We start from the raw sequence: 26,402 nt of genomic DNA, 5'->3' as shown, positions 1-26,402 counted from the left end.
TCTGACTCTTGATTTCAGCGGGGACCATGATCTCATGTTTTGAGGGTTCAAGCCCTGTGTTGGACTCTTCGCTGACAGCCCTGACCCTGCTGGGGATTCTGTCTCTCTCCCTCTCTGTCTGCATCTCCCTGCTCCCTCACTCTCTCTCTTTCTTAAAATAAACAAATAAACATTAAAAAGTACATACCTCTCTCTCTCTCTATATATATATATATGTATATATATATATGTGTATATATATACACGTATATACGTGTATATATATATGTGTGTATGTATATATATATATACATACACGTATATACGTGTGTATATATATATATATATACATACACGTATATATATATATATATACATACACGTATATACGTGTGTATATATATATATATATATATATACACGTATATGTAAAGACTACACACTGTGGAAAAAGCATCCTGATATAGGAAATTATGAACAAGACAGTACTTACACGAAGAATTCAATTACATTCAAAATCTCACCACTATTTCTGCATAAACATTTTGGCAGTATTGACTCTCTAACTAAGGTATTATATTTGGGAAAGACAAAGTTTCTTTTCTTTTGTTTTTCTTTTCTTTTTTTTTTTTTTTTTTGGTATGGTAGTAAAGCAATTAAAAAAATCAGAGAGAACACCAAAAACCACCATTCAATTACAGTGCTCAACTTTTCCCTGAAAAATGCCTCTAATTACCATACCAATTTAACAGGAACTCGGAAAATTCATTGGCCATGCAGAGCCAGCTGGAATCAGAACTCTAAAATCCATTGACCAACGCTTTCCTCTTCCTTCTGCAGATTTCCATTGCACATATTACCAATTAGCGTTCGTAAAATTCCTCAAAGAGGTAGAATTATTCCTCATCGACATCCTAAGCAGAATAAACATTTTAGAAAGTTATCCAACCATGTAATTATGTACAACCTGACATGTTTTACATCACTCCCTAGGATAAAATAGAGAGATAAAGACACAGAGATAAAGACAGATACATTCTAAATCAATGACGGGTCAAAGAGCTATAATGCAAAACTTAAAGTAGTATAAGGAAAGACATAAAGAAAGTAATATTTTGGTATTATACAAAATCAGACATCTGTCCACATTACGTCAATGATCACCTTTCTAGGAGCTACCCTGCAGAGTTAGTGACACTGGACCAAACACATTGCCAGTTTCGAGGCTGGGTGATGACCATTTTCATCCAATGCTTACTGTAACTGAAGAAGATGAATAGTTATACACTGACCTAAGAGGCATCAGAAAATGAGTCCTTTGGTTGTATCATATTCAAATGGTTGGGCGTACTGTGCATTTTTAATTCTTCTAACACTTTAAAATCTGAATCAGGTTTGGGGGAGGACCCATTGATGTGTGAAAGAAACAGGTACAAAACGGGCAGAAAACATTCATAATATTTGGAGGGAGGATTTGGTATTTGACACTATATTATACCTCCTTTAATTTCGTATAAACATAGGATCAGTGGTCTCCACACAAAAAATCTATGCAGAAAACTTTTCTTAATAGTAATAATTATACAGTTATTTGTGACAGTCTAAATGTGCAAAAACAAGACGTGTCCTCCGACTCATACCTGCTCAGAATAGCAAATAAAAACAAACTGTCTTGAGTCTCATAGACACATGCACACATATTGATACATTTACTTCAAATAAATTTCCCACAAACTTTTTAATGTACCTAATAAAGGAAGCATTACCAAAGTGAAGAAGGGCAAAAATAAAATGTAAACTCATCCCAAGAAAACACCGATATACTACTGCACCTTTAGAATAAAATCATGATATATGTTAACAATATTATGTCAATCAGGACCAAGAAGACAGTTGAGAGAAGATAAAATCCTGGAGAGATGAACTTGTACATATGATTTGCCGCTTTCCAGGATTGTGTGTGTGTGTATGTGTGTGTGTGTGTGTGTGTGTGCATGTGTAAAGGATACATAACGGCTATCTATCTGACAGGTACAAAAATGATTATGATTTTCAGTTTAAAAATAAAATATCAGACAAAGGAGATGCGCACTGAAGCAGACACAAGAATGTCCTCATCCCTGTGGTACAATTGCTCCCAGTGTCGAGCAGAGAGCACGCGGGAAGGGAACTACAGCACTCATATCATAGTCTACAATTTTCTTCTATTGTTTTTCTCATTACAATTCAGGAAAATTATTATCCTTTAGTGACACCAGACATGGGAAAGATCAGGCTGTGAAATGCGTTCTCCTATTGATTCTCACGAGTATGTTCTGTTGATCTGGGTCACTCTGTTCCTTCCTCTTCCCCTTCTCCACATCCACCCCTCTTAAAGCTTGTGCACCACACAGAGCAATCTTCCAAGAGAAAGGACATGTGTCCCCTGCAGTTAATGGGAAATTGCATTTCATTTCCTTCTTACCATATTTAAAGACTGGCGGAATTAGACTAAGAACCATCATCTATGTTTGGTACCATCAAATGACTGATTGCAGTAAGAGGGATGTCTTCATCTGGAAAACTACGTAATTGAAACTGGCTGGAAATATTGAACACGTCCTTCCTGGGCACAGGAGCAAAGTATGGGTCCCTAGCAACTATCGTGATATGACACAGTACAGGAAAGTCCAGTGATAGATTAAACCTATATTATGACTTTGCATATGAGAGATAAATACTTGGAAAAAGCACAGAGCATATATGAAGAGAAAGAAATGTTATTATTGAAAATAAAATTACACAGAAATACAAAACAAAGACATTGCCATTCTATGTAATAATTCACATCAATAAAGTATATATTTCAAATGACATGTCAGAAGAATGCAATGTTGCAATAGTAATTAAGAGAACTGAATCAAATGTGAGAGGTTAAATACTTAGTACTGACACACATAAGGTGATAGGGTAGGAATTTCCAATTACCATAATAGCTCAATGCTGACATACAATTCTAAGTTTTAGTGGAAAAAAACACATAGTTTCACAAAACTGGATACTAGTCTATGCACACTACACATCTTAAAGAAAAAGATCTCAAGCTAATGTCTCTAAGACATTTCAAATATATAACATTCACTGATATATTTGGCATACACACGCTGCCCTATCCGGTTCCTGAATGAATCCTGAAAAAGTGGGGGCAAGATTTCCACAGCCTCAGGGCTATGACTGAATCGCTGTTGTTTTCTTGATACTTCTATCTCATGGGTCTGAGCTGACCTCAGACATATGAGAAGAGCCCTCGGATGATGATGGGGGATGAGCAAATGAGGGGAATGCAGCCATCACTACATAGGAAATGACACATGTGATGAACATCGACTGGGCTGTAGGGCAGGTTCTATGGAAGACGATGAAGTAGGATTTCCACTGCGTGTTGTTTATTCAGGGAATGCTCTCGGAAAAATGGGGTGAGGGAAGGAAAACAGCAGAGAATGTTGCTAAGCAAGGATGTGGTCTCCAGTGAAACAGAGCAGGAGATTGATCCCGTGAGAAGGTGGCCAGAACACTCCAGAAGAACCACCCACCTGTGATGGTAGAAATTCTCTGTCCTCACTGTCCAATTCTATGCCCACCCTCTACCTGTCATACCTGAGCACTGAAAATGTCCTAAATAAGAAATTGAATTTTACATTTTACTTAATTTTAATGAATTTAAATGTAAGCAGCTTATGTGTTACTTACTAAAGTATTGGACAGCACAGCTCTAGAGCATGGATTGCATCAGATTCAGTCCTGCCTTGGCGTTGGCACCTTTTGTACATCCCATAAGTCTGTCACTGGCTGTAAGCTGCCCCCACCATGTCTCCCAGAGCCCTTGGCAATGTGGCTCCCTCTCAGCTGAGGGAAATTCTCTTAAGAAGAGAATGGCTCTGAACCTTGGAGCCCACACTCATACCAAGTAGGGTTTGGATAGGAGCCCCAGCAGGTAGTTTTTGGGCAGGTCACGAACAGTGTTCATACAAGAGTCCATTCATGATCGCTTGCAAGGATAGAAGTATGGAAACTAGTGTACTTTACACATCACCTCAGTGCAATCACACACACACACGCACACACACATACACACCACGTCATTTCTTTAATTCATCAATATGTAAACGTTTAGGTTTGATACTTTTCTTCTTCAAATTAGTATTTTTACAGTTTACTTAGAGAGAAAGAGAGAGAGGGAGTGCAAGCGGGGGAGGGGCAGAGAGAGGAATATAATCTCAAGCAGGCACTGCACTCTCAGCACAGAGACAGATGCGGGTCTCGAACCCACAAGCCATGAGATCATGGCCTGGCTGAAATCAAGAGTCAGACGCTTAACTGATTGAGCCACCAGGCTGCCCATTTAACTCGGTATTAGAACTCATTTGAAGGATCACCACTTCTTGTTAAAATAAAGTCAAAATAATTTTTATTAACAGAATATACACAAAATGGAACTTCCCTATTGTAAATGTCAACATAGATTTTTAAAGTTCCATGAAAATTTTGTATATTTGGGGAAAATAAATATTTAATAAAGATAGCCACTAACAATAAATTTTAACCATAGGGAAGAAATATTATCTAAATTCACACACAATAAGGAAACAAAGGGAAAGTATGAAAGCATATGGTGTCATATTCTGATATTCTAAAACTGAAGGCCATATGTTATTCCCAGAAACAAGGCATATTTAATTATTTTCCACATGTTCACAGAGCGGTGCGATGCATATACTACACAGAACCAAAGGTCTAGGAATTACCTGGGGGCATCAGTAGAGAACAATTACCCTCAGTTCTTATATTTCATGAACTTTCAAGGTTTGTTACTTTACACAATTTACCATGTAAGCATACAAATAAACCACCTTGTTTGTGAACAATCGCAACTGAAAATAAACTAATCTATTCCCAGAGCAACACAGAGACTTAGTGCCATTTTACTCACCTTTATTCACCTTCTCAGTGGGATCTAAGCCACTTTCCTACCTCATTCCAAGATACTGCCTAATTACAGCTCTGGGGATAGGAGCAGGGACATGTAGGATCAGTGTCTCCAGGAAATACAAAGGCTGACTCTACCAGAACTGGGTCATCCATGCATTTTTCTTAAGCAAAAGGACACTTTCTCAGGATGACTTCACAGATCCTCATGTCGCACCAGAGATCTGCCCTTTGCCTCTCAGAGGTAGAAGATGAAGGCAGTCACAAACTCTCAGTATTGTTTCCTGTGTATGGTGACCTGCTGGTGTGACAGTGAGACACTTATGAATAGTCGAGAAGGTGCCGTGACTCTGAGCTGTGGCTGGGCTGGCACACAGAACCAAGTCCCTTCCCCTGCTGACGTCTCTGGGGAACGGATGCCCCACACTCTTAATGAGCCCTTGTCATTAAGCTTTCCAGACATGGCAATCCTCAGGGACAATGACTATGGAGGACAATGACAGAGGAGATGTAATCTGTCTCTTCTAAAATTCACAGATCTGACAGAGGACAAGTAACCCCCTAGACCACCCCAGCTACACTAGCTTTCATCTGTGCTTACCTAGAGGTTTTACAAAGCAGTTAAGATTTTCTTCACATTTGCCCATATATTCACATATACATCTATAACGAGGAACCATTCAGTTATTAATTTTAAATGTGAATGAATTCTGGCTGGGGGATGCGGCACTGACACGGACTGGGCTGTTGAGCAGGATTCTTCCAGACATCAGGGTTAGAATCCCAGTGGAGCACCTGGGAGGTGCCTATTGAGCAGAGTGGGACACGCTGGGGCACGCGCACCCCTGCGACACTGCGAGGATGGCCTGAACAGAGTGGCTTGTGACACCCAGTCTGGGAAGCAGAGACTGGGGTGGCACCATTGTTCTCCCCATCACCATACGCCCGGGCTTCAGGGATGGGACAGCAGGGCCACAGAGGAGGTGGGTCCCCCACACCAAACCCTGACCGCACCCCACCTGCTAACTGCAGATCCACAGGAGCGGCATTGACACTGACCGAACCAGACGTCCCCTCCCCCCGGTCAGCGCTGTCACTGGCTCCAAGGCGCCATTAGATATCGGTCCAGCCCATTTATATTTTCTGATTTGATTGTTGGAAAATTCTTATTATACATATATTATTTTTTTCCTTTTCTTCCTCTTCTTTCTTCCCTTCTCGATCCTAGTTATTACTTCCTTTAAGCAGACATTTTTAATCTATTCTGTCTATACCTCTTGTGTATCGCCTTTTTATTTTCCTCTCTCTCTGGATTAAGCTATGTAGTTTCTCTGATTCTCTCCTGGGTCAATTTTTCCCCATTTTTTCCGTTACTTTTTCCCCTCTCCTGTCATTTCTCTCTTCGTGTGGGATAAGGTTTCTTCCACCACCACTCCCGCCCTTTTAATATTTTTCCAGGGTTACTTTAATGAACACATCAAACCACACCTGGTGGAAGGTCCAAACCACCACTACAAGTAGGGACATAAAGAAACAAGACTCACACAACAGAGAGCAAGCAACACACTCAAAAAGACCCCATGAAGTGCCAGGCCATGGACAGCATTATGACCCCTTTTTATTATAGTAGTGCTCGCTGGTGCAGGACACATAACAAATTGTTAAAATACATAAAGGACAGAAAACTAGCCAAAATGACAAAAAGGAAGAATTCTCCTCAAAAGAAATTCCAGGGAAAATGACACCTAGAGAATTGCTCACAACAGATATAAACAATATATCTGATCAAGAGTTTAACATAATAATCGTAAGAGTAATCTCCAGGCTTGAAAAGCATAGGAGAGAGCAGAGAATCTATTGCTGCAGACATCAAGGAACTAAGAAATAGTTATGATGAATCAAGAAATGCTGTGAATGACATGTAAAATAAACTAGAGGCAGTGACAGCAAGGAAGGAGGAAGCAGAGGGGAAAATTAGTGAAACAGAAGTTAAAGGAATGGAAAAAGAGGAAGTTGTGAAAGAGAGAAATAAGAAAATAAGAGCCCATGAGGGGTTCATTAGAAATATGAGATCCAAAGAAACGTAGTAATAGTCCATATAATCAGAGTTCCAGAGGAAGAGGAAGAGATTGAGAAAGGGGCAGAAAGCTTACCTGAACAAATTATAGCTGAGAACTTCCCTCATCTACAGAAGGAAGCAGACATCCACATCCAGGAGGCACAGGGAACTCCCTTCAGATTCAACAGGAGTGGGCCTTCTCCATGGCATATCATTGTGAAAATGGCAAAACACAAAGATAAAGAGAGACTTCTGAAAGCAGCTCGGGACAAACAGGCCTTAGCCCACAAGGGTAGACACATAAGGGTAGTACACACCTGTCCACTGAAACTTGGCAGGCCAGAAGGGAGTGGCAGGAAGTATTCAATGCGCTGAATAGGAAAAACATGCAGCCAAGAATCCTTTTTCCAGCAAGACAGTCCATCACTCAGAATGGAAGGAGAGGTAAAGGCTTTCCCAGAAAAACAAAAACTGAAGGAGTTCATGACCACTAAACAAACCCTGCAAGAGATCCTGAAGGGCATTCTGTGAGTGGAACTCTGCAAAGACTACAAAGGACTAGAGACATCTCCAGAAACATGAAACCTGCAGATAACACAATGACACTAAATCCATAGCTTTCAATAATAACTCTGAATGTACACAGACTAAATGCCCCAATCAAAATACATACGATATCAGAATGGATAAAAAACGAGACCCATCTATATGTTGTCTACAAGAGGTCAATTTTAGACCTGAGGACACCTTCAGCTTGAAAGCCAGGGGATGGAGAACCATCTATTATGCTACTGGAAGTCAAAAGAATGCTGGAGTAGCCATCCTTATATCAGACAAACTAGGTTTTAAACTAAAGACTGAAACAAGAGGTGAAGATGGGCATTATATCATAATTACGGGGTCTATCCAAAAAGAAGAGCTAACATTTGTAAATGTTTATGCCCCCAAAATGAAAGAAACCGAATGTATAAGCCCATTAGTGATAAAATTCAATGAACTGATTGGTAAGAATATGGTAATTACAGGAAATTTTAACACTCCACTGACAACAATGGAGAAATCATGTAGGCAGAAACTCAAGAAAGAAACAATCAACAAAGAAGTTAAAGGCCCGATAGACTGGACAGATATATTCAGAAGTTTTCATCCAAAAGCAGCAGAACACACATTCTTGGTGAGTACATATGGATAATTTTCCAAGATAGATCACATGCTGGCTCACAAAACAGCCCTCAATAAATATAAAAGAATTGAGATCATACCATAATCTCAAAGCTAGGAAACGTGAAATAAACCACAAGAAAAAATTTGGAAAGCCTCCAAATGTAGGGAGGTTAAAGCACATCCTACTAAAGAATGAATGGGTCAACCAAGCAACTAAAGAAGAAATTTAAAAAATGCGTGGAAGCAAATGAAAATGAAAACATGACAGTCCAACCCATTTGGAATGCAGCAAAGGCTGTCCTAGAGGAATAGTCATTGCAATCCAGGCCTATCTCAAGAAACAAGAAAAATCCCAAATATAAAAGCCAACTGCACACCTAAGGAAGTAGAAACAGAAGAGAAAAGAAATCCCAAAGCTTTCAGAAGAAGAGAAATAATAAAGATGAGAGTAGAAATAAACAACATGGAATCCAAATAAACACAGTAGAACAGATCAATGAGTCTAAGAGTTATTTTGGAAGAAATAAACAAAATTGATAAACCCCTAGCCAGAGTGCTCAAACTGAAAAGAGAGAGAACCCAAAGAGATAAAATCATGATGGAAAGAGGGGAGATCACAACTATCACCACAGAAATACAGACAATTATTAGAGAATACTATGAAAAAGTATATGCCAACAAATTGGACAACCTGGGAGAAATGGACCAACACACTACCAAAACTCATACGGGAAGAAATAGAAAATTTGAACAGACCCATAATCAGTGAGGAAATTGACGCAGTTATCAAAAATCTCCCAACAAATAAGAGTCCTGGGCCAGATGGCTTTCCTGGGGAATTCTACCAGACATTTAAAGCATAGTTAATAACTATCCTTCTCAGGTGGTTCCAAAAAAATAGAAATGGAAGGAAAGCTCCCAGACAGACTCTATGAAACCAGCATGACCTTGATTCCCAAACCAGACAGAGACCCCACTAAAAAGGAGAATTACAGGGATGCAAAAATTCTCAACAAGATACTAGCAAATCGAGTTCAACAGTATATTAAAAGAATTATTCACCATGATCAAGTGGGATTCATTCCTGGGCTGCAGGGCTGGTTCAATACTTGCAAGTCATTCGGCGTGATACATCAGATCAATAGAAGCAAGGATAAGAAACACATGATCCTGTCAAATGATGCAGAAAAACCATTTGACAAAATACAGCATTCTTTCTTCGTAAATACCCTCAAGAGAGTGGGGATAGAAGGAGCATAACTTAACATCATAAAAGCCATCTATGAAAAGCCCACAGCTAATATCATCCTCAGTGGGGGAAAATGAGAGCTTTCCCCGTGAGATCAGGAACAATACAGGGATGTCCACTCTTTCCACTGTTGTTTAACATGGTGTTGGAAGTCCTAGCCTCAGGAATCAGACAACAAAAAGAAATAAAAGGCATCCAAATTAGCAAAGAAGATGTCAACCTGTCACTTTTCACAGAGGACATGTTACTCTACATGGAAAACCTGAAAGACTCCATCAAAAACCTGCTAGAGCTGACCCATGAATTCAGCAAAATTTGAGGCTATAAAATCAATGTACAGATATCAGGTACATTTCTATGCACCAATAATGAGGCAGCAGGAAGAGAAATCAAGAGGTCAATCCCATTTACAATTGCATCAGGAACCATAAAATACCTAGGAATAAACTTAACCAAAGATGTAAAATACCTGTATGCTGAAAACTATAGAAAACGTATGAAAGAATATGAAGGATACATGAAGGAATGGAACAACATTCCACGCCCATGGATTGGAACAACAAATATTGTTAAAATGTCAGCACAACCCAAACCAATCTACACATTCAATGCAATCCCAATCAAAATTGCACCGGCATTCTTCTCACGACAGGAACAAACAATCCTAAAATTTGTATGGAAACACGAAACACCCCGAATAGCCAAAGCTATGTTGAAAAAGAAAACCAACGGGGGAGGCATCACGATTCCTGACTTTACCTCTACTACAAAGCTGTAATCATCCAGACAGTAGGGTACTGGCACAAAAACAGACACATAGAACAGTGGCACAGAAGAGAGAACCCAGAATTGGACTCACAAATCTATGGCCAACTAATATCCACAAAGCAGGATAGAGCATCATATGGAAAAAAGACAGCCTCTTTAGCAAATGGTGCTGGCAGAACTGGACTGCAACACGCAGAAGAATGAAACTAGAGCACTTTCTTACACCATCCAAAAAGTAAACTCAAAATGGATGAAAGACCTAACCGTGAGACAGGAAACAATCAAAACCCTAGAGGAGAAAGTAGGCAACAACCTCTTTGACCTCAGCCACAGCAATTTCTTGCTCGACCTGTCTCCAAAAGCAAGGGAATTAAAAGCAAAAATGAACTACTGGGACCTCATGAAGATAAAAAGCTTCTGCACTGCAAAGAAAACAATCAACAAAACTACAAGACAAGCAACGGAATGGGAGAAGGTGTTTGCAAATGACCTATCAGATAAACGGTTAGTATCCAAAACCTATAAAGAACTTTCAACACTCAACATCCCAAACACAAATAAGGCAGTGAAGACATGGGCAAAACACATGAATAGACACTTTGACAAAGACATCCAGATGCCAACAGACGCATAACAAAAATGCTCAACGTCACTCATCATCAAGGAAATACAAATCAAAACCATACTTAGATACCACCTCACACCAGTCAGAGTGGCTAAATTTAAGACCTCAGGCAAAAACAGGTGTTGGTGAGGATGTGGACAAATGGGAACTCTTTTGCACTGTTGGTGGGAACACAAACTCGTGCAGCCACTCTGGAAAGCAGTGTAGAGATATCTCAAAAAGTTAAAAATAGAACTACCCTACGACCCAAGCGTAGCACTACCAGGTATTTCTCCAAAGAACACAGGAGTGCTGATGCATAGGAACACATGCACCCACATGTTTATCGCAGTGCTTTCAACAAGAGCCAAATTATGGAAAGTGCCCAAATGTCGATCAACTGGTGAATGGATAAAGAAGATGTTATTTATATATACGATGGAATATACTTGGCAATGAGAAAGAATTTAATCTTGCCATTTGCAACAACGTGGATGGAATTGGAGGGCATTACGCTAAGTGAACGAAGTCAGTCAGAGAAAGACATTAATTTTTTTTAATTTTTTGGTAAGTTGATTTATTTATTTTCAGAGAGGGAGACCATGAGCATGGAATGGACAAAGACAGGGAGAGAGAGGATCCCAAGCAGGATCTGTGCTGTCAGCACAGAGCCTGATGTGGGGCATGAACCCACGAGTCATGGGATCATGACCGCAGCAGAAGCCAAGAGTCGGATGCTCAACCAACTGAGCCACCCATGTGCCTCCAGATCTCATTCTTTTGTGAATCACAGGAATAAAAGGTACACTACAGAAATTATAGTCAATGATATTGTAATCATGTTGTATGGTCACAGATGGCGGCTACAGTTCTGACCACAGCACAGCATATAGGGAGGCTGGATCAATGTTGTACACCTGAAACTAATGTCACATCGCGTGTCCAACTATATTTAGATTAACAAATTCATTTTTAAGAAAGATGTCATTCCTTTTTAGGGCTCAGTAATGCAGAACTAAGATTGTAACACAAGTGTCTGAATGTATCAGGATGGGTGTAAATGTCCTCACTTTTGAAATACAAATTTTATTTAAGGGGTTGTTAAAAGTCACAATAATAACTAATATGAAGGCTGTGTGTATGCTGTTGTGTGTTCATGGATCTTTGTACACGCACAAGCATTGTGGGGGTTGTGCACAGTTACAAGTGATTGTCACTTAGACGTAAATTCAAAATCGTCTTGAGGTGCCTGAGTGGCTCAGTCAGTTAAACGTTGGGGTCTTGATTTGGGCTCAGGTCAGCATCTCACGGTTTGTGAGATTGAGCCTCGTGTTGGGCTCTGGGCTGACAGTGAGGAGTTTGCTGGGATTGTCTCTCTCTGTCAACCTCTCTGCCACCTTCCGTGCTCATGTTCACTCTCTCTCTCAAGATAAATAAATAAACTTTAAAAAAATTCAAAAGTGTCTTTTCACTACGATTCACTTTAAGAATAAGGGTTATACCCTGGTGGGACGTTTAAATAGCACTTTTCCAATTAAAAACTTCAAGTAGACATTGCTAGACATCGCTTTGGAACAACACATAAAATGAACGTTAACAAAAGCACACATGAACTATTGAGACATCTTCAACATAAGAAGCTGGTGCACAGTGAAGGACACAATCAACACAACTCAGAGCAGCATATGAAATGGGAGAAGGTATTTGCAAATGGTATTGAGATAAAGGGTTAGTATCCCAAACCCATGAAGAACTTATGAAACTCATTAGCACCCCCCCACACAAAACCCCAAATAATCCAGTGAAGAAATGGGCAGAAGACATGAATAGATACTTTTCCAAAGAAGACATCCAGATGGCCAACAGACTCTTCAAAAAATAATCAACACCATTCATCATCAGGGAAATGCAAATCAAAACCACAATGAGATATGACCTCACACCTGTCACAGTGTCTGAAATGAACAAGTCAGGAAACAACAGATGTTGGTGAGGATGCAGAGAAAGGGGAAGCCTTTTGCACTGCTGGTGGGAATGCAAACTGGTGCAGCCACTCTGGAAAACAGGATGGACTTTCCTCAAAAAATTAAATATAGAACTACCCTATGACCCAGCAATTGCACTACTGATTATTTTCTAAAGAATACAAAACTGCTGACTCAAAGGGGGCACGTGCACCCCAATGCTTAAAGCAGTACTATCAATAATAGCCAAATCATGGAAAGAACCCAAGTATCAATTGACTGATGAACAGAGAAAGAAGATGTGGTATATACACACACTGTGTCTGACAGCTTTTTAAAAAATAATTCTCAGGGTGCCTGGGTGGCGTCACCAGTTAAGTGTCCACCTCTTAATTTAGACTCAGGTCATGATCTCACAGCTGAGTCCCTTGTTGGACTCTGTGTTGACAGCATGGAGTCTGCTTAGGATTCTCTCTCTCTCCTCTCTCTCTGCCGCTCCCCTACTTGTGCTCTCTGCCTCTCTCCAAACAAATAAATAAACTTAAAAAAAATATTCTCTTCTTGGAGCACCAGGGTGGTTCAGATGGTTGAGTGTCCCACTCTTGTTTTCAACTCAGGACATGGGTTTCCCAGGGTTGTTGGATCAAGCCCTGCATTAGGCTCCATTTTCATCATGGAACCTTCTTAAAATTCTCCCTCTCTCTTTCTCCTTCTGCCCTTCTCCCCTACTTGCACTCTGTCTCTTTCTAAAATAAAAATAAATAATTAAATAAATAAAATAAATTAAAAAAAATAATTTTCTTGCTTTGAATTGAGATACAATTAGCATAACATTATATTAGTTTCAGGGATACAATATGATTCGATAATTGTGTAGATTGCAAAATGATCACCACAATAAACATAATTAACATCCATCACCATAAACACCTAATAAATTATTTTTATGATGAGAAATTTTCACATTACTCTTTTAGCGACTTTCATATAGGCAATACAATATTACTAACTCTTGTCACCACGATGTACATTATACCTTTATGACATTGATTTTGTAACTGGAAGTTGATAGGTTTTGACCCCTTTTACCCATGATGCTCACCCCCACCCTCCTACCTGGCAAGGAGCAATCCATTAAATCTCTTCTCTGTATCTATCAGCAATGGCTTTTAAAACTTCCTTAGATATGTGAGAATATACACTATTTGTCTCTATTTCTCTGTTTGATTTATTTCACTTGGTGTAGTGCATTCAAGATTCACCGATCACGCAGCAGATGGCAAAATGTCCTTTTTTATGGCTAAATAATATCCCATTGTATATAGATACCACATCTTTGTTTCTTTTTAATTTAAATTTTAGTTAGTTAACTTACACTGCAATATTAGCTTCAGGAGTAGAATTCGGTGATTCATCACTTACATAGAACACCCAGTACTCATCAGAACAAATGCTCTCCTGATACCCATCATCTCTCTAGCCCCTCCCCATCCACCTTCCCTCCATCAATGCTCAGTTTGTTCTCTATGGTGAAGAGTCTCTTGTGGTTTGTCTCCCTTTATTCTCTTCCCCCACCCCTTCCCATATGTTCATCCATTTTCTCCCTTAAATTCCACTTCTGAGTGAAATCACATGGTACTTCTCTTTTTCCGATTTATTTCACTGAGCATAATACATTCTAGCTCCATCCACACCATTGCAAATGGCAAGATATCATTATTTTTTTTTTTTTTAATTTTTTTTTCAACATTTATTTATTTTTGGGACAGAGAGAGACAGAGTATGAACGGGGGAGGGGCAGAGAGAGAGGGAGACACAGAATCGGAAACAGGCTCCAGGCTCTGAGCCATCAGCCCAGAGCCCGACGCGGGGCTCGAACTCACGGACCGCGAGATCGTGACCTGGCTGAAGTCGGACGCTTAACCGACTGCGCCACCCAGGCGCCCCAAGATATCATTATTTTTGATGGCTGAGTGATATTCCATTATATATATATATATATATATATATATATATATATATATATATATATATACCACGTCTTCTTTATCCACTCACCTATCAATGGACACACCTGTTACAATGGCTAGAATCAAAAAGACAAGAGACAAATAGTGGTGGCCAGGATGTGGAGAAAGGAACCCTTGGGCACTGTTGGTGGGAACATAAATTGGTGCAGCCCCTGTGGAAACAGTAGGCTGGGTCCTCAAAGAATTTAAAACAGAACTACCATATAATCCAGCAATCCCACTCCTGGGCTTTTATCCAAAGGAAATGACCCATTATCGGAAAGAGATGTCTGCACTCCCATATTCATAGCAGTATTATTCACTATCCCAAAGTATGGAAACAACCTAAGTGTCCACCGGGGAATGAATGCATAAAGAAATTGTGGTGTGTATATACAATGGAATATCATTCGCCTTTAACAAAGAGGAAATCCGGTCATTTATGACAACATGGATGTACCTGGAGGACATTAAGCTAAGAGAAATAAGCCAGACAGAGAAAGACAAATACCACGTGGTATCCTTCGCATGTAGGAGGGAAAAAGTACAACTCATAGAAACAGAATAATAAAAAAGTGTCTGTCAGGGGCTGGGGAATGGGAGGGGGGAATAAAGCGAAGTTGATAAAATGGTACAGACTTTCAGTTATAAGACGAAAAAGGTCTGGTGATCTAACATGTAGCATGGTGACTATCGTTGGTACCACTGTATTGTATAGAGAATAGAACTTAAATGTTCTCACACAGAAGCAAAAAGATAAACATAAAGATGGATGTGTTAATTAACTCAGTGGGCAAATCCTTTCACAAGGTATATGTGTAACATGCCGTACACGTTAAAAATCTTAGTTTTATTTGTCAATTATGCCTCCTTAAAGGTGAGGGGGGAAAGACAAATGTTTTTGGTAACAAACAGCAGGTTTTAAACAGCACATTTAAGAACCATTATAGCAAAAGTTTATGTATTAGGGCTATGAAAATTTTTACATAATAAAAACCACTTATTAAAAATAACACAGAAAAAGAATGTGATCCTTGAGCAACGTCTTGAATTAGTAATGGAACATGGTGTATGGGAAAATAGGACAAGAGAGTACCTTCAAATGAAGCAAAGCAATAGAATCATAAATGCATAATAGAACGCTGGCCCCAAGCTGATATGGTGTAACCGGTGGTTAACACATTGTGAGTTTCTTCCCACAACTAGAGGGTCCATAGAATAAATACTACTTCATATGTTAAAGGTGTGCCTTTTATTTAATCTTGGAGTCAATGGTTGCCATAACGATTTTTAAGCAAGGAATGATGTGGTTGTGTTGTTTGAGGAAAAATAATTCAGATAATGATGTAGAAGCTTAGAGTTGGTTTGGTTCAAAGATCGCTTAAGAAATAAATTAAATGGTTTGGGCAAGGATACAAAGATCTTACTGACACATGGATAACAACTGACAAATGTGTGCTGGAGAGTGAATGTATTCTGAAATATGTCAGAGAGAATGAACAAGGCTTAGGTTCAGTGTTAGGATGAAAATGGAGGGAAGAATCAAGAATACTTAAGGGTAGGGGTGCTTCAGTGGCTCAGGTGGTTAAGTGTCCGACTCTTTGTTTCGGCTCAGGTCATGATCCCATGGTTTATGAGATCAAGCCCTGCATTGGGTTCTGTGCTGATGGCATGGAGCCTGCTTGGAATTCTCTACGCCCCCCAGTTCCCCTTCCTGGCTAATGCTTTATCTCTTTCTATCAAAACAAATAAATTAATTAAAAATAATAGTTCAGGGGGCTCTCACTGAGGTTACTGAGGGTTTTGTATTGAGATTCTGAAATCCTAACCTGTAGAATAGCAGTTGTTTTCAGAACATGAAACATTAGAAATTTTAGAGTTCACAAATAATCCACAAGTATATAGCCAAGATTCCATTTGCTTTACGATGGAACTCAAGAGGGGGTGTAAACTGTGGATGTGGATTGCAGATTTATTGACAAAGATTTCTAGATAGACGGTAGTTCAAGCCATGGAAATGGCAATGTATCTCAGGAACAGTGTAGAGACAGAAGAGAAGCAAGGATAGAACGTTAGGAAATTAAAACATTGAAGTTTGTGCCCAGGGAGAAAGTAATGAGAATCAAGGGCCCACAAAATAACAGGAAAAGAGAGAGAAGCCAATGGACAGCACAGTTTCATGAAGGAGGGGGATGTGGTTAATGCCATATTACACCAAGTAAGGCAACGGTGAGCTTATCTGCTTTGTGCAATGGAAGAACAGTAAAGGTTTTACAGAAAACCGTTTCAACAGAGTGGTAGGGGGAGAAGGAACAAAGAACATTTGGAAGTGATGATAGAAGGAGAAAAAGCATCAATACTCTGTGTCCGGTCACAAAAAGATGAAATTGATGGAAGAGGACAATTAGAAGAAAATGGGGTGGAGAGAGGGTTTTAAGTCCAATTTTATTTTTCTTATAGGATAGAGGAGCATATGTTTAGATGATGAACAAACAGATAGTGGGATATAAGAGTTGAAGAACGAAGAGAGATAACAGGGTATAAAGTTCTCATAAAGACTACCTGAAACATGTTAGCCAATAATATGAAATAGCATTGGTAAATGGAAGTTAGGAAGAGACAGTCGTTTCACTCCTAGTCAATTTGGTGGGACAAGATTGACTACCTGCTCATCTCCAGAGCCTCCCTTCCTCTTTGGCTGCCTCTGGGGAGCCAAACTCTGTATACTTTGACTGAGGCTAATGAGTTACACTGGGCAGGACCCTCCTGGGGCCACTAAAAATACACACATCCTCAGTCCCTAGAGCACGTACTTTGACTGTGGTGGCTTACCAAAAAAACATCCCCCAGATATAATATTAGCCCTTTCATTCATGGGCAGATTCCAAAGTGTGTTTAGCTGCAGGCCCCACCGTCCATGCTAAACTACACCTCCTCGCATGTGCCAAAACACTCTGCAATGAGTGGACAATCTTCCAGGTAAACCCTGGGATGAGAGAACCTATGCTAACAGTAATGATGGAGAGACGTGTTACTACCTTGAACAGAGGCTGAGCAGTGAGTAATTGTGTCTGCACTTGCCTCTCAGAGTCACCATTTTCAAGGTATGTCCTGTTGAAAGGTCGCCATATTGTACATACACGAATCTGTCTTTATTCTAAGGGCTCTGTCCTACCTATTGTATCCCCTAACACTTCCTACAGATCCATGACCACACACCACTGGGCAGTGTCTGAGTGTCCTAGCTTTCACGGGGACAGCGGTCATGTACTTTCATCTGCAGGACCTTCACTTTCCCATCCATATGCTAATCTCTTCACTTCATACAACTGTAGTGGTTCTTCAAAGACCAGTGGCTGCTTCCAAAAGTTAGGTGGATATCTGCAATCTTTGTTATTCTTCCTTGGAAAGAGAGGCCATGCTCTTACTCTAACACTCATTCAAATGTTACTAAGAAGATGTGAGATTCTTTCCTTTGCTGCTGATTCCTTACACCCAGGAAGTTGATGGTGCTGCCTGCAGAACTGGTGTCTGTGGGTGAGTTGCTCTTTCCTGACAATAAGTTCTAGATGGTAGAGCAATGTGACCTCCAGGTTAAGCTGATTACCACTTCACCGGAGAGTGAAAGACTGTAAGTGTTTTCTCTTCCAGCTCAAACCAAATGCTCGGTGGCAGATCCCACAAGCATGGAATCTGTGTTTATGTTTCAGATCTGTGAGTGTAACAAACAGGTCTATAGGACAATTGCCTTCATTGGATATTCATGCCAGATGCGGGAAGTCAGTGTTTCCTATTACTGTAGGCTTCTGCTCTAGGAATAAGAGAATACGAGAACTTGAAATTAGATAGAACTCATACCTGCATCTTGGTCTTACCACTGCATGCAGGTATTTATTTATAATAAAGAACTGTTATCATTTCACAGGCATACGTGCATTCTACTATTGCTATTGGGTTGAATTATGACCCCTGCAAACCTCTCCCACCAGAAAAGTGGTTGAAACCCTAAACCTCAGTTCAGATTAATATGGCACTTTATGTGAAAACAAGGTTCCTGCAAACATATTCACGTTCAGATGAGGTTACACTCATCAGGGCGTGCTCTAACACAAAGTGACTGGTATTTCTATAAGAAGGACAGAGTAGACAGGTGAGGAAGAAGCCATCTGCCTACAGAGGCATTAGTTGAAATCTGCAGCCACAACTCAACGAAACCCTCAAACTGCCAGCAAACAAGCCACCAGAGACTAGAAAGTCCAAAGATGTATATTCTCCCTGACAGGTTTCAGAAGCCCTGCCAGTATCTTCATGTTGGACTTGTGTCCTCCTGACATATGAAACAGTGCATTCCTGCTGTCCTGAGGACGGACCTGGTTAGTGGAGCTTGGTTATCAAGACTAGGAAAATAATACAGCTTATGGAAATTCATGTGAAAATGTCTATGTCAACTTAATTCTTCCCTTCTAGGCACAATGCATTTTACATGCTTCTTAGCAGAATCTATGGTTTCTTGCTTCCAGTCACTTTCTCTGCACTGAGAAGAACAAAATTATTGAGAATCAAGTTCTTGGCTGAGTGATGAGCTGTTTTGTTGGCTTCCCAGAAATAACAGCCTATTGTAAACCCTGTGGGAGCCTTCTTCTGGGCACCACGATGGCCTGCAGAAGCCCCTTCTCTCACCCTTACAGCACATGGAGAGAGGGAAGAAGCAGAGGTAAGTCCCAATAACATGTGACAAATGGTACTAATGCCCTTTGTATGATTCTGCATATTGTGGACCAAGGCCTGATCATAGACAATAAGAACCATGCTGTTGCTACAGACAAGCAAGGACTGAGGAGGCTTCTTCAATATGGGACAATGGATCTTTTGGAACATAAACCTCCCAGGGTTCAACAAAGAGCTAAAATCATCATATCTCCTATTTCTTATTGAAAGCTAGAAACATCATGTCGTTTATTTGAAGGGGACAGTTGGGGTGGGAGAGTAGTCTTGAGAATCTCAAAGCTTATTAGTGGTAGACTTATACTTATGATCCTGGTATTCTGTTTCTTACTTTACTGCATTTTTAAACTTATTTTCTCAAATTCATTTTACCCTTCAGCAACACAGCAACAACAGCCAAACAAACAGCGAAAGGATTTAGGAATAAAAGGATAAATGGACCAAGAATCCTAAGGGAAGCATAATAGAGAGGTGACCGAAGCTCCTCTTGGCTTGTCATTGATTTTGCTACTAGAAAAGTTACTTTTAAAAATATAGAGTTCTGCAAGGTTCCATACAACCTAGCTTTTGGGCAACAAATCCTAGAATTTGAATAATCAAGACTATCTACTTGTTCAGGATTTCCTTTGCTTTGCTATTGTCTCTGAGTGTCTATAAACCCTAGACTCACATTCAATAGCCTGTTCAAGTTCATAATCTTCTTCCCTATTGTGATTCATTCAACAAAGACTGTTTGGGACTCTAGTACATGCCAGATTCTTTTCAATCTCTTCATGAGACATTACTCTTGTCCAGGTTGTATTTACTATTAAACTTGCCTCACATGGCATAGGGGGAAGGGAGGTTATTTCTAAGAGCAAGCCCAGTTATTTTGCTGGAAAGAGAATGATTCACATGACGTTGGCCTTTATAGGAGGTACAGACTGAGATGCTGTAAAAAATATTTCCCCACTACACTAAAAAAGTTTGAAAGGGAGTTGTAATGTGAGACAAAAGAAAATGAAACATTGGATTGATGATTTCCTGACATTTTACTGAAATTGCTGTCAGTGATAATTAGTCAGGCTTAGTCATCCTGCAAAGTGAACACTGGGCGTGATGAATTCTTCAGTCATTTCCAAGATGCTTCCCAATCAATAACCACGATTTCAGGCTCCATCCCCAGCATTCATTAGTTTATGCATCAAAGTGTATTGTTCCCCTTGTATAAAATTGGTAATAGTAAATTTCTCTATGCACTTTCAGAAAACACATTTTTTCTCCCCACAAATTAGAAGTAGGGGAGCGCGACGCACGTATTTCAATTCTTGATGGCAAACACACATAGAGGGAAGGGACAGTGCAAATTTGCACCTTACTCAGAACGACTAGATTAATTTTTTTTGAGAAACTACAGTTACCTTCAGTGTTCATACATTCACGAAAAGACAGTGTCCCTGCTGGTCAAAAGCCCAGGTTGTGGAGTCAGTCTGAAGCCTGGTGAGTGCCCCTGGGAAACTTCCTGAACCTCCTTCACACTCACTTCGCTCATCTAGTCAACAGAGATCAGGAACGTGCCAACCTCAGACAGTCATTGGGAGAAAGTGCACCCACGTCTAGGGCAGTGCCTGAAACACAGAAGATGCTCCCGTTCAGGGGCTGTTTATCACCCCATCGCTCCCCAACAAGGAAGGGTGTGTGCAAACTCTCAGGCCTCCACCCAGACTCCACGCGCCCACTCTGGGAAAACAGGGCTGGACTGAAGCTGCAAGAGAAAACAGGGGAGTCCTGCTAACTGTGCAGACTGAGTGCCATGGAAAGAGCGAATGGCAGCACCTCCTCAGGATTCCTCCTCCTGGGCTTCTCCGACAGGCCTCAGCTGGAGACGCCTCTCTTTGTGGTCATCCTGATGGGCTACGTCCTGAGCTGTCTAGGCAATGGCACCATTATACTCCTGTCGCTGCGGGACCCTCGCCTGCACACCCCCATGTATTGCTTCCTCTCCAACCTCTCTTTCATGGACCTGTGTCTGACCACCTGCACCGTCCCTCAGACTCTGGCCAACCTCAAGGGGCGGGACAAGACCATCACCTATGGCGGCTGCGTGACCCAGCTCCTCATCGCCCTGGGGCTCGGGGGCGTGGAGTGTGTGCTCTTGTCGGTCATGGCCTATGACCGCTACGCCGCCGTGTGCCGCCCACTGCACTACCTGATCATCATGCACCCGCAGCTCTGCCTGCGCCTGGTGCTAACTGCTTGGCTCACAGGGTTCGGCAGCTCAGTGCTACAGACGGCCCTGACCATGACCCTGCCCCTGTGCGGGAGAAACCAGGTGGACCATTTCTTCTGTGAAGTGCCGGTGATGCTCAAGCTGGCCTGCGCCGACACCTCCATCATCGAAGCTGAAGTCTTCGCGGTCAGTGTCTTCTTCCTCGTGGTGCCTCTGTCGCTCATCTTAGTGTCCTACGGCCACATCACCAGGGCCGTCCTGAAGATCAAGTCGGCCCAGGGCAGGCGGAAGGCCTTCGGAACCTGCGGTTCCCACCTGATGGTGGTGGTCATCTTCTTTGGCACACTTATCTCCATGTACCTCCAGCCTCCCTCCAGCTACTCGCAGGATGTCAACAAAAGCATTGCGCTCTTCTACACTCTGGTGACTCCCCTACTGAATCCCCTCATTTACACTCTGAGGAACAAGGAGGTCAAGGGGGCGCTGAGGAGACTGGTGAGAGGAACCACAGGCTCCAGAGGGAGCTAATACAGGGTTTGCAGATGCTGGGTGACTACAACCCGGTTGTCACTGAGGTCAACAAATCCTTATAAAGCACCTCTTCTGTCTAGGGTATTGTTCCACTGTCCTCGACTGTATCAGCAATCACAACACTCAGCCCTGTCTCTATGGAGCTCAACATTCTAGTGGGGAGAATATGGGTTCAGTAAAAGAATGTAAACATAACTATGATGTATCCTCTATTGGAATGTATACAATAATGAGAATCAACAAATAATAGCTACATACATCAGCATGAATGCCTCTTGCAAACACACTGCTGAGTGAAGGAAGCCAGCTACAAAACAGTTCATACTGTTTGAATTGAATGGTATAAAATTTACTTTTAATTCATGTGAAATTCAGAAGCAGGCACAATGAATCTGTGGTATTGGAAGCCAGAATGGTGGTTGCCCAGAAGAGTCACGACTGGAAGGAGAAGTGGGGGAGGAGAATTCGGGGTTCTGCTTATATTCTGATCATGGATCTGAGCGCGGTTGATAGAAGGTGTACAACATGGGAAATGTCATCAGACTTTACCCTGAAGCTACTTCCACTCTCGTGTGCATGATGTACTTCGAATCACTTAATTTTAATGGGTTTGAAGCAAGCCCGATATGATCAGAATAGTATGATACTAAATAATCACATAAAGATTTGTGTTCCATTCACACATGATTGGCTTTGTATTGCAAATGAGCTATGTTACTTCTTTCCGGTGTACTGAACCAGTAGAGTATATAGTGCTTATGATCTAAATAATATTTAGTCTAGTAGAATGAACCTTACCTAACTTTCCTTTGAAGACCTCAATCCAAGATCATTTGTTCAGTGAGTTCTGGTTTTCCTCATCCTTCTAAGTTGATTTGCAATTGTTTTATGGTGTCCATTTCATTTATTTCGGCTCAATCTTGGTTATTTCTTTCCTTCTGCTAACTTGGAGCTTATTTTGGTCTTTTCCTAGTTCTTGGAGGAGTAAAGCTAGGTCATTTATTTAAGAATATTTTGTCTTACTGTAGTCCTTTAAATGCTGTAAACATTTCCTTTAGCATTGCTTTAGCAGCATCGCATAAATTTGGTAAATAGTGTTTTCTTTTAGTTTTTTCAAGATGTTTCTTGATTTCCCTTTGATGTCTTCTTTGACCCATTGATTTGGGGGAGGTATATTATTTAATTTTTACATCTTTGCAAAATTGAGCTTTCGTTTTTTTTTTCTTGGCTTTCCTTTGTTGTCGATGTTCATTTTCATCGGAGTGTGATCAAAAAAGACACTTGCAAGAGAGCAATTTTCCCCAATTTGCAAAGTCTTGTTACATACATTATCTAATGGTCTATCTGGAGAATGCTCCTGGTGTGCTTGGTAAGAATATGCATTGTGTTGCTGTGGATGAAACTTCCATATATGTGTATGAAATGTTTTTAATTATGGCTCAAGTCCAATATTTCCTTGTTGGCTTTCAATCAGAATGATTTGTCCATTGTTAATATTAGAATATTGAAGTCCCTACTGTTATTATATAGTTGTCTATTTCTCTCTTCATAACTGTTAGCATTTGCCTAATGTATTTGGGTGCTCCCGTGTTGGTTCCCAGATATTTACCCTTTTATATCTTCTTGATGAATTTACCCCGTTGTATACTGAAGTTTTTATCATTTGTTTTCATTTTTAGCTTAAAGTCTATTTTGTCTGATACAAATATAGTTACCTCTTCCCTCATAAACATTTATAAAACAACTAGCACCAATCCTTCCCAAACTCTTCAAAGAAATTGAAGAGGCAAAACACTTCCAAACACATTACACAAGATTAGCATTAACCTTATGTAAAACATTAGCATTAACCTTATGTAAAACACAGATAAATCGTACAAAGAAAAAACTAGGAAACCTATAGACCAGTATCTCTGCAAAATATAGATGCAAAATTTTTCAACAAAATATTGATAAATCGAATTCAGCAGCACATTTAAAGTTTCAAACACCATGATCAGAGGGATGTAGTAGGGATACAGGACAAAGAAACATACACAAATCAGTCAATGCAATACATCACATGAGTAGAGTGGAATAAAAAACATATGTTTTTCTCAATAGAAACAGTAAGGCATTTGAGAAAATATGATATATTTTCATGGTAAACACTCTCAACAAATTAGTTGTAGATGGAATGTGCTTCAACATAAGAAAGGCCATATATGACAAACTCGTGGTAACATGCTCAGTGGCATAAGGTTGAAAGTTTTTCCTCTAAGATCAGAACAAGACAAGGATGCCCACCCTCATTACTCTTACAGAACATAGTATGGAAAGTCCAGTCATTTGCCGAAGAGACTCTCTTTTCTCTACTGGATGTCTTTCCTGGTAGGTTGAAGATTAATAGGCCATTGATTTGTGGGTCCATTTCTGGATTCTCGAGTCTGGTCCATTGATCTGTACGTCTGTGTTGGTGCCAGTACCTTACTGTCTTAATGATTACAGCGTTGTAATACAGCTTGAAGTTTGGAATCGTGCTGCCTCCAGCCAAATCTATTTTTTTCAACATTACTCTGGCTATTTGGGGTCCTTTCTGGTTTCACACATTTTGGAATTGTTTGTTCTGGCTCTGTGAAGAATGCTGGTGTAATTTTGATAGGGATAGCATTGAATGTGTAGATTGCTTTGGGTAGTATCTACAGTTTAACAATATTTGCTCTTGAAAGACACAAGTACGGAATGTTTTTCCATTTCTTTGTGGTTTCTTTAATTTCTTTCCTAAGCTTTCCATAAGTTTCAGTGGATTCAATAAAGCAGGAATGAATATCCAGTGGAAAAAACGACAGTCTCTTCAGCACATGGTGTTGGGAGAACTGGACAGTGACATGCAGAAGAATGAACCTAGACCACTTTCTTACACCATGCACAAAAATAAACTCAAAATGGATGAAAGACCTAAATGTGAGAAAGGAAACCATCAAAATGCTAGAGGAGAAAACAGATAACAACCTCTTTAACCTAGGCTGCAGCAACTTCTTACTAGACATGTCTCCAGAAACAAGGGAAACAAGGGAAACATGCACTATTGGGACCTCATCAAGATAACAAGCCTCTGCACAGTGAAGGAATAAAAAATCAACAAATCTAAAAGGCAACCAATGGAATGGGTGGAGGTATTTGTAAATAACATACCAGATAAAGGGTTAGTATCCAAAATCTATAAAGAACTTATCAAATTCAACACCTAAAAATCAAGTCATCCAGCTAAGAAATGGGCCAAAGACATGAACAGACACTTCTCAAAAAAAGACATCCAGATGGCTAAAAGACACATATAATATGCTCATCGTCAGGGAAATACAAATGAAAACCACAATGAGATACCACCTCACACCTGTCAGAGTGGCTAAAATGAACAAGTCAGGAAACAACAGATGTTGGCAAGGATGTGGAGAAAAGGGAACCCTCTTGCACTGCTGGTACAAATGCAAACTGGTGTAGCCACTCTGGAAAACAGTGTGGAGATTTCTCAAAAAATTAGAAATAGAATTACCGTATGACCCAGTAATAGCACTACTAGGAATTTATCCACAGGATGCAAGAGTGTTAATTTGTAGGGGCATATGTACCCCAATATTTATAGCAGTGCTATGAATAGCCAAATTATGGAAACAGCCCAAATGGCCATAAACATTTGCATGAAAAAAGAAGATGAATGAATGGATAAAGAAATTGTGGTGTTTACACCTGTCAGAATGGCTAACATTAACAACTCAGGCAACAACAGATGTTGGCCAGGATGCGGAGAAAGAGGATCTCCTTTGCATTGTTGGTGGCAATGAAAGCTGGTGCAGCCACTCTGGAAACCAGTATGGAGATTCCTTAAAAAATAAAACTAGACCTACCCTATGACCCAGAAATTGCGCTACTAGGCATTTATCCACGGGATACAGGTGTGCTGTTTCGAAGGGACACGTGCACCCCCAGGTTTAGAGCAGCACTATCAACAATAGCCAAAGTATGGAAAGGTCCCTAATGTCCATCGATGGATGAATGGGTAAAGAAAATATAGTATATATATATATACACACACATATATATGTATATATATATATACATATATACATATATATACACACACACAATGGAGTATTACTCAGCAATCAAAAGAAATGAAATGTTGCCATTTGCAAC

At 40.3% G+C, this 26,402-nt stretch overlaps 1 protein-coding gene across 1 annotated transcript; it reads left to right on the top strand.

The window, feature by feature from the left end:
• The first annotated feature begins 21,278 nt into the window (after positions 1–21,278).
• On the top strand, positions 21,279–22,223 carry LOC123609435 (putative olfactory receptor 2B8). Its single transcript, XM_045500501.1, has one exon. The coding sequence runs from the start codon at positions 21,279–21,281 to the stop codon at positions 22,221–22,223; it is 945 nt and encodes a 314-aa protein (XP_045356457.1).
• The last annotated feature ends 4,179 nt before the right edge of the window (positions 22,224–26,402 follow it).

This window comes from Leopardus geoffroyi, chromosome B2 (genome assembly GCF_018350155.1).
Source record: "Leopardus geoffroyi isolate Oge1 chromosome B2, O.geoffroyi_Oge1_pat1.0, whole genome shotgun sequence".
NCBI lineage: Eukaryota > Metazoa > Chordata > Mammalia > Carnivora > Felidae > Leopardus > Leopardus geoffroyi.
Note: the sequence above shows the minus strand (reverse complement) of the source record. Positions and strands in the feature narration are given on the sequence as shown.

Excerpts from the sequence above, each read along its gene's own strand:
- LOC123609435 (XM_045500501.1), top strand. The coding sequence starts at position 21,279 with ATGGAAAGAGCGAATGGCAGCACCTCCTCAGGATTCCTCCTCCTGGGC.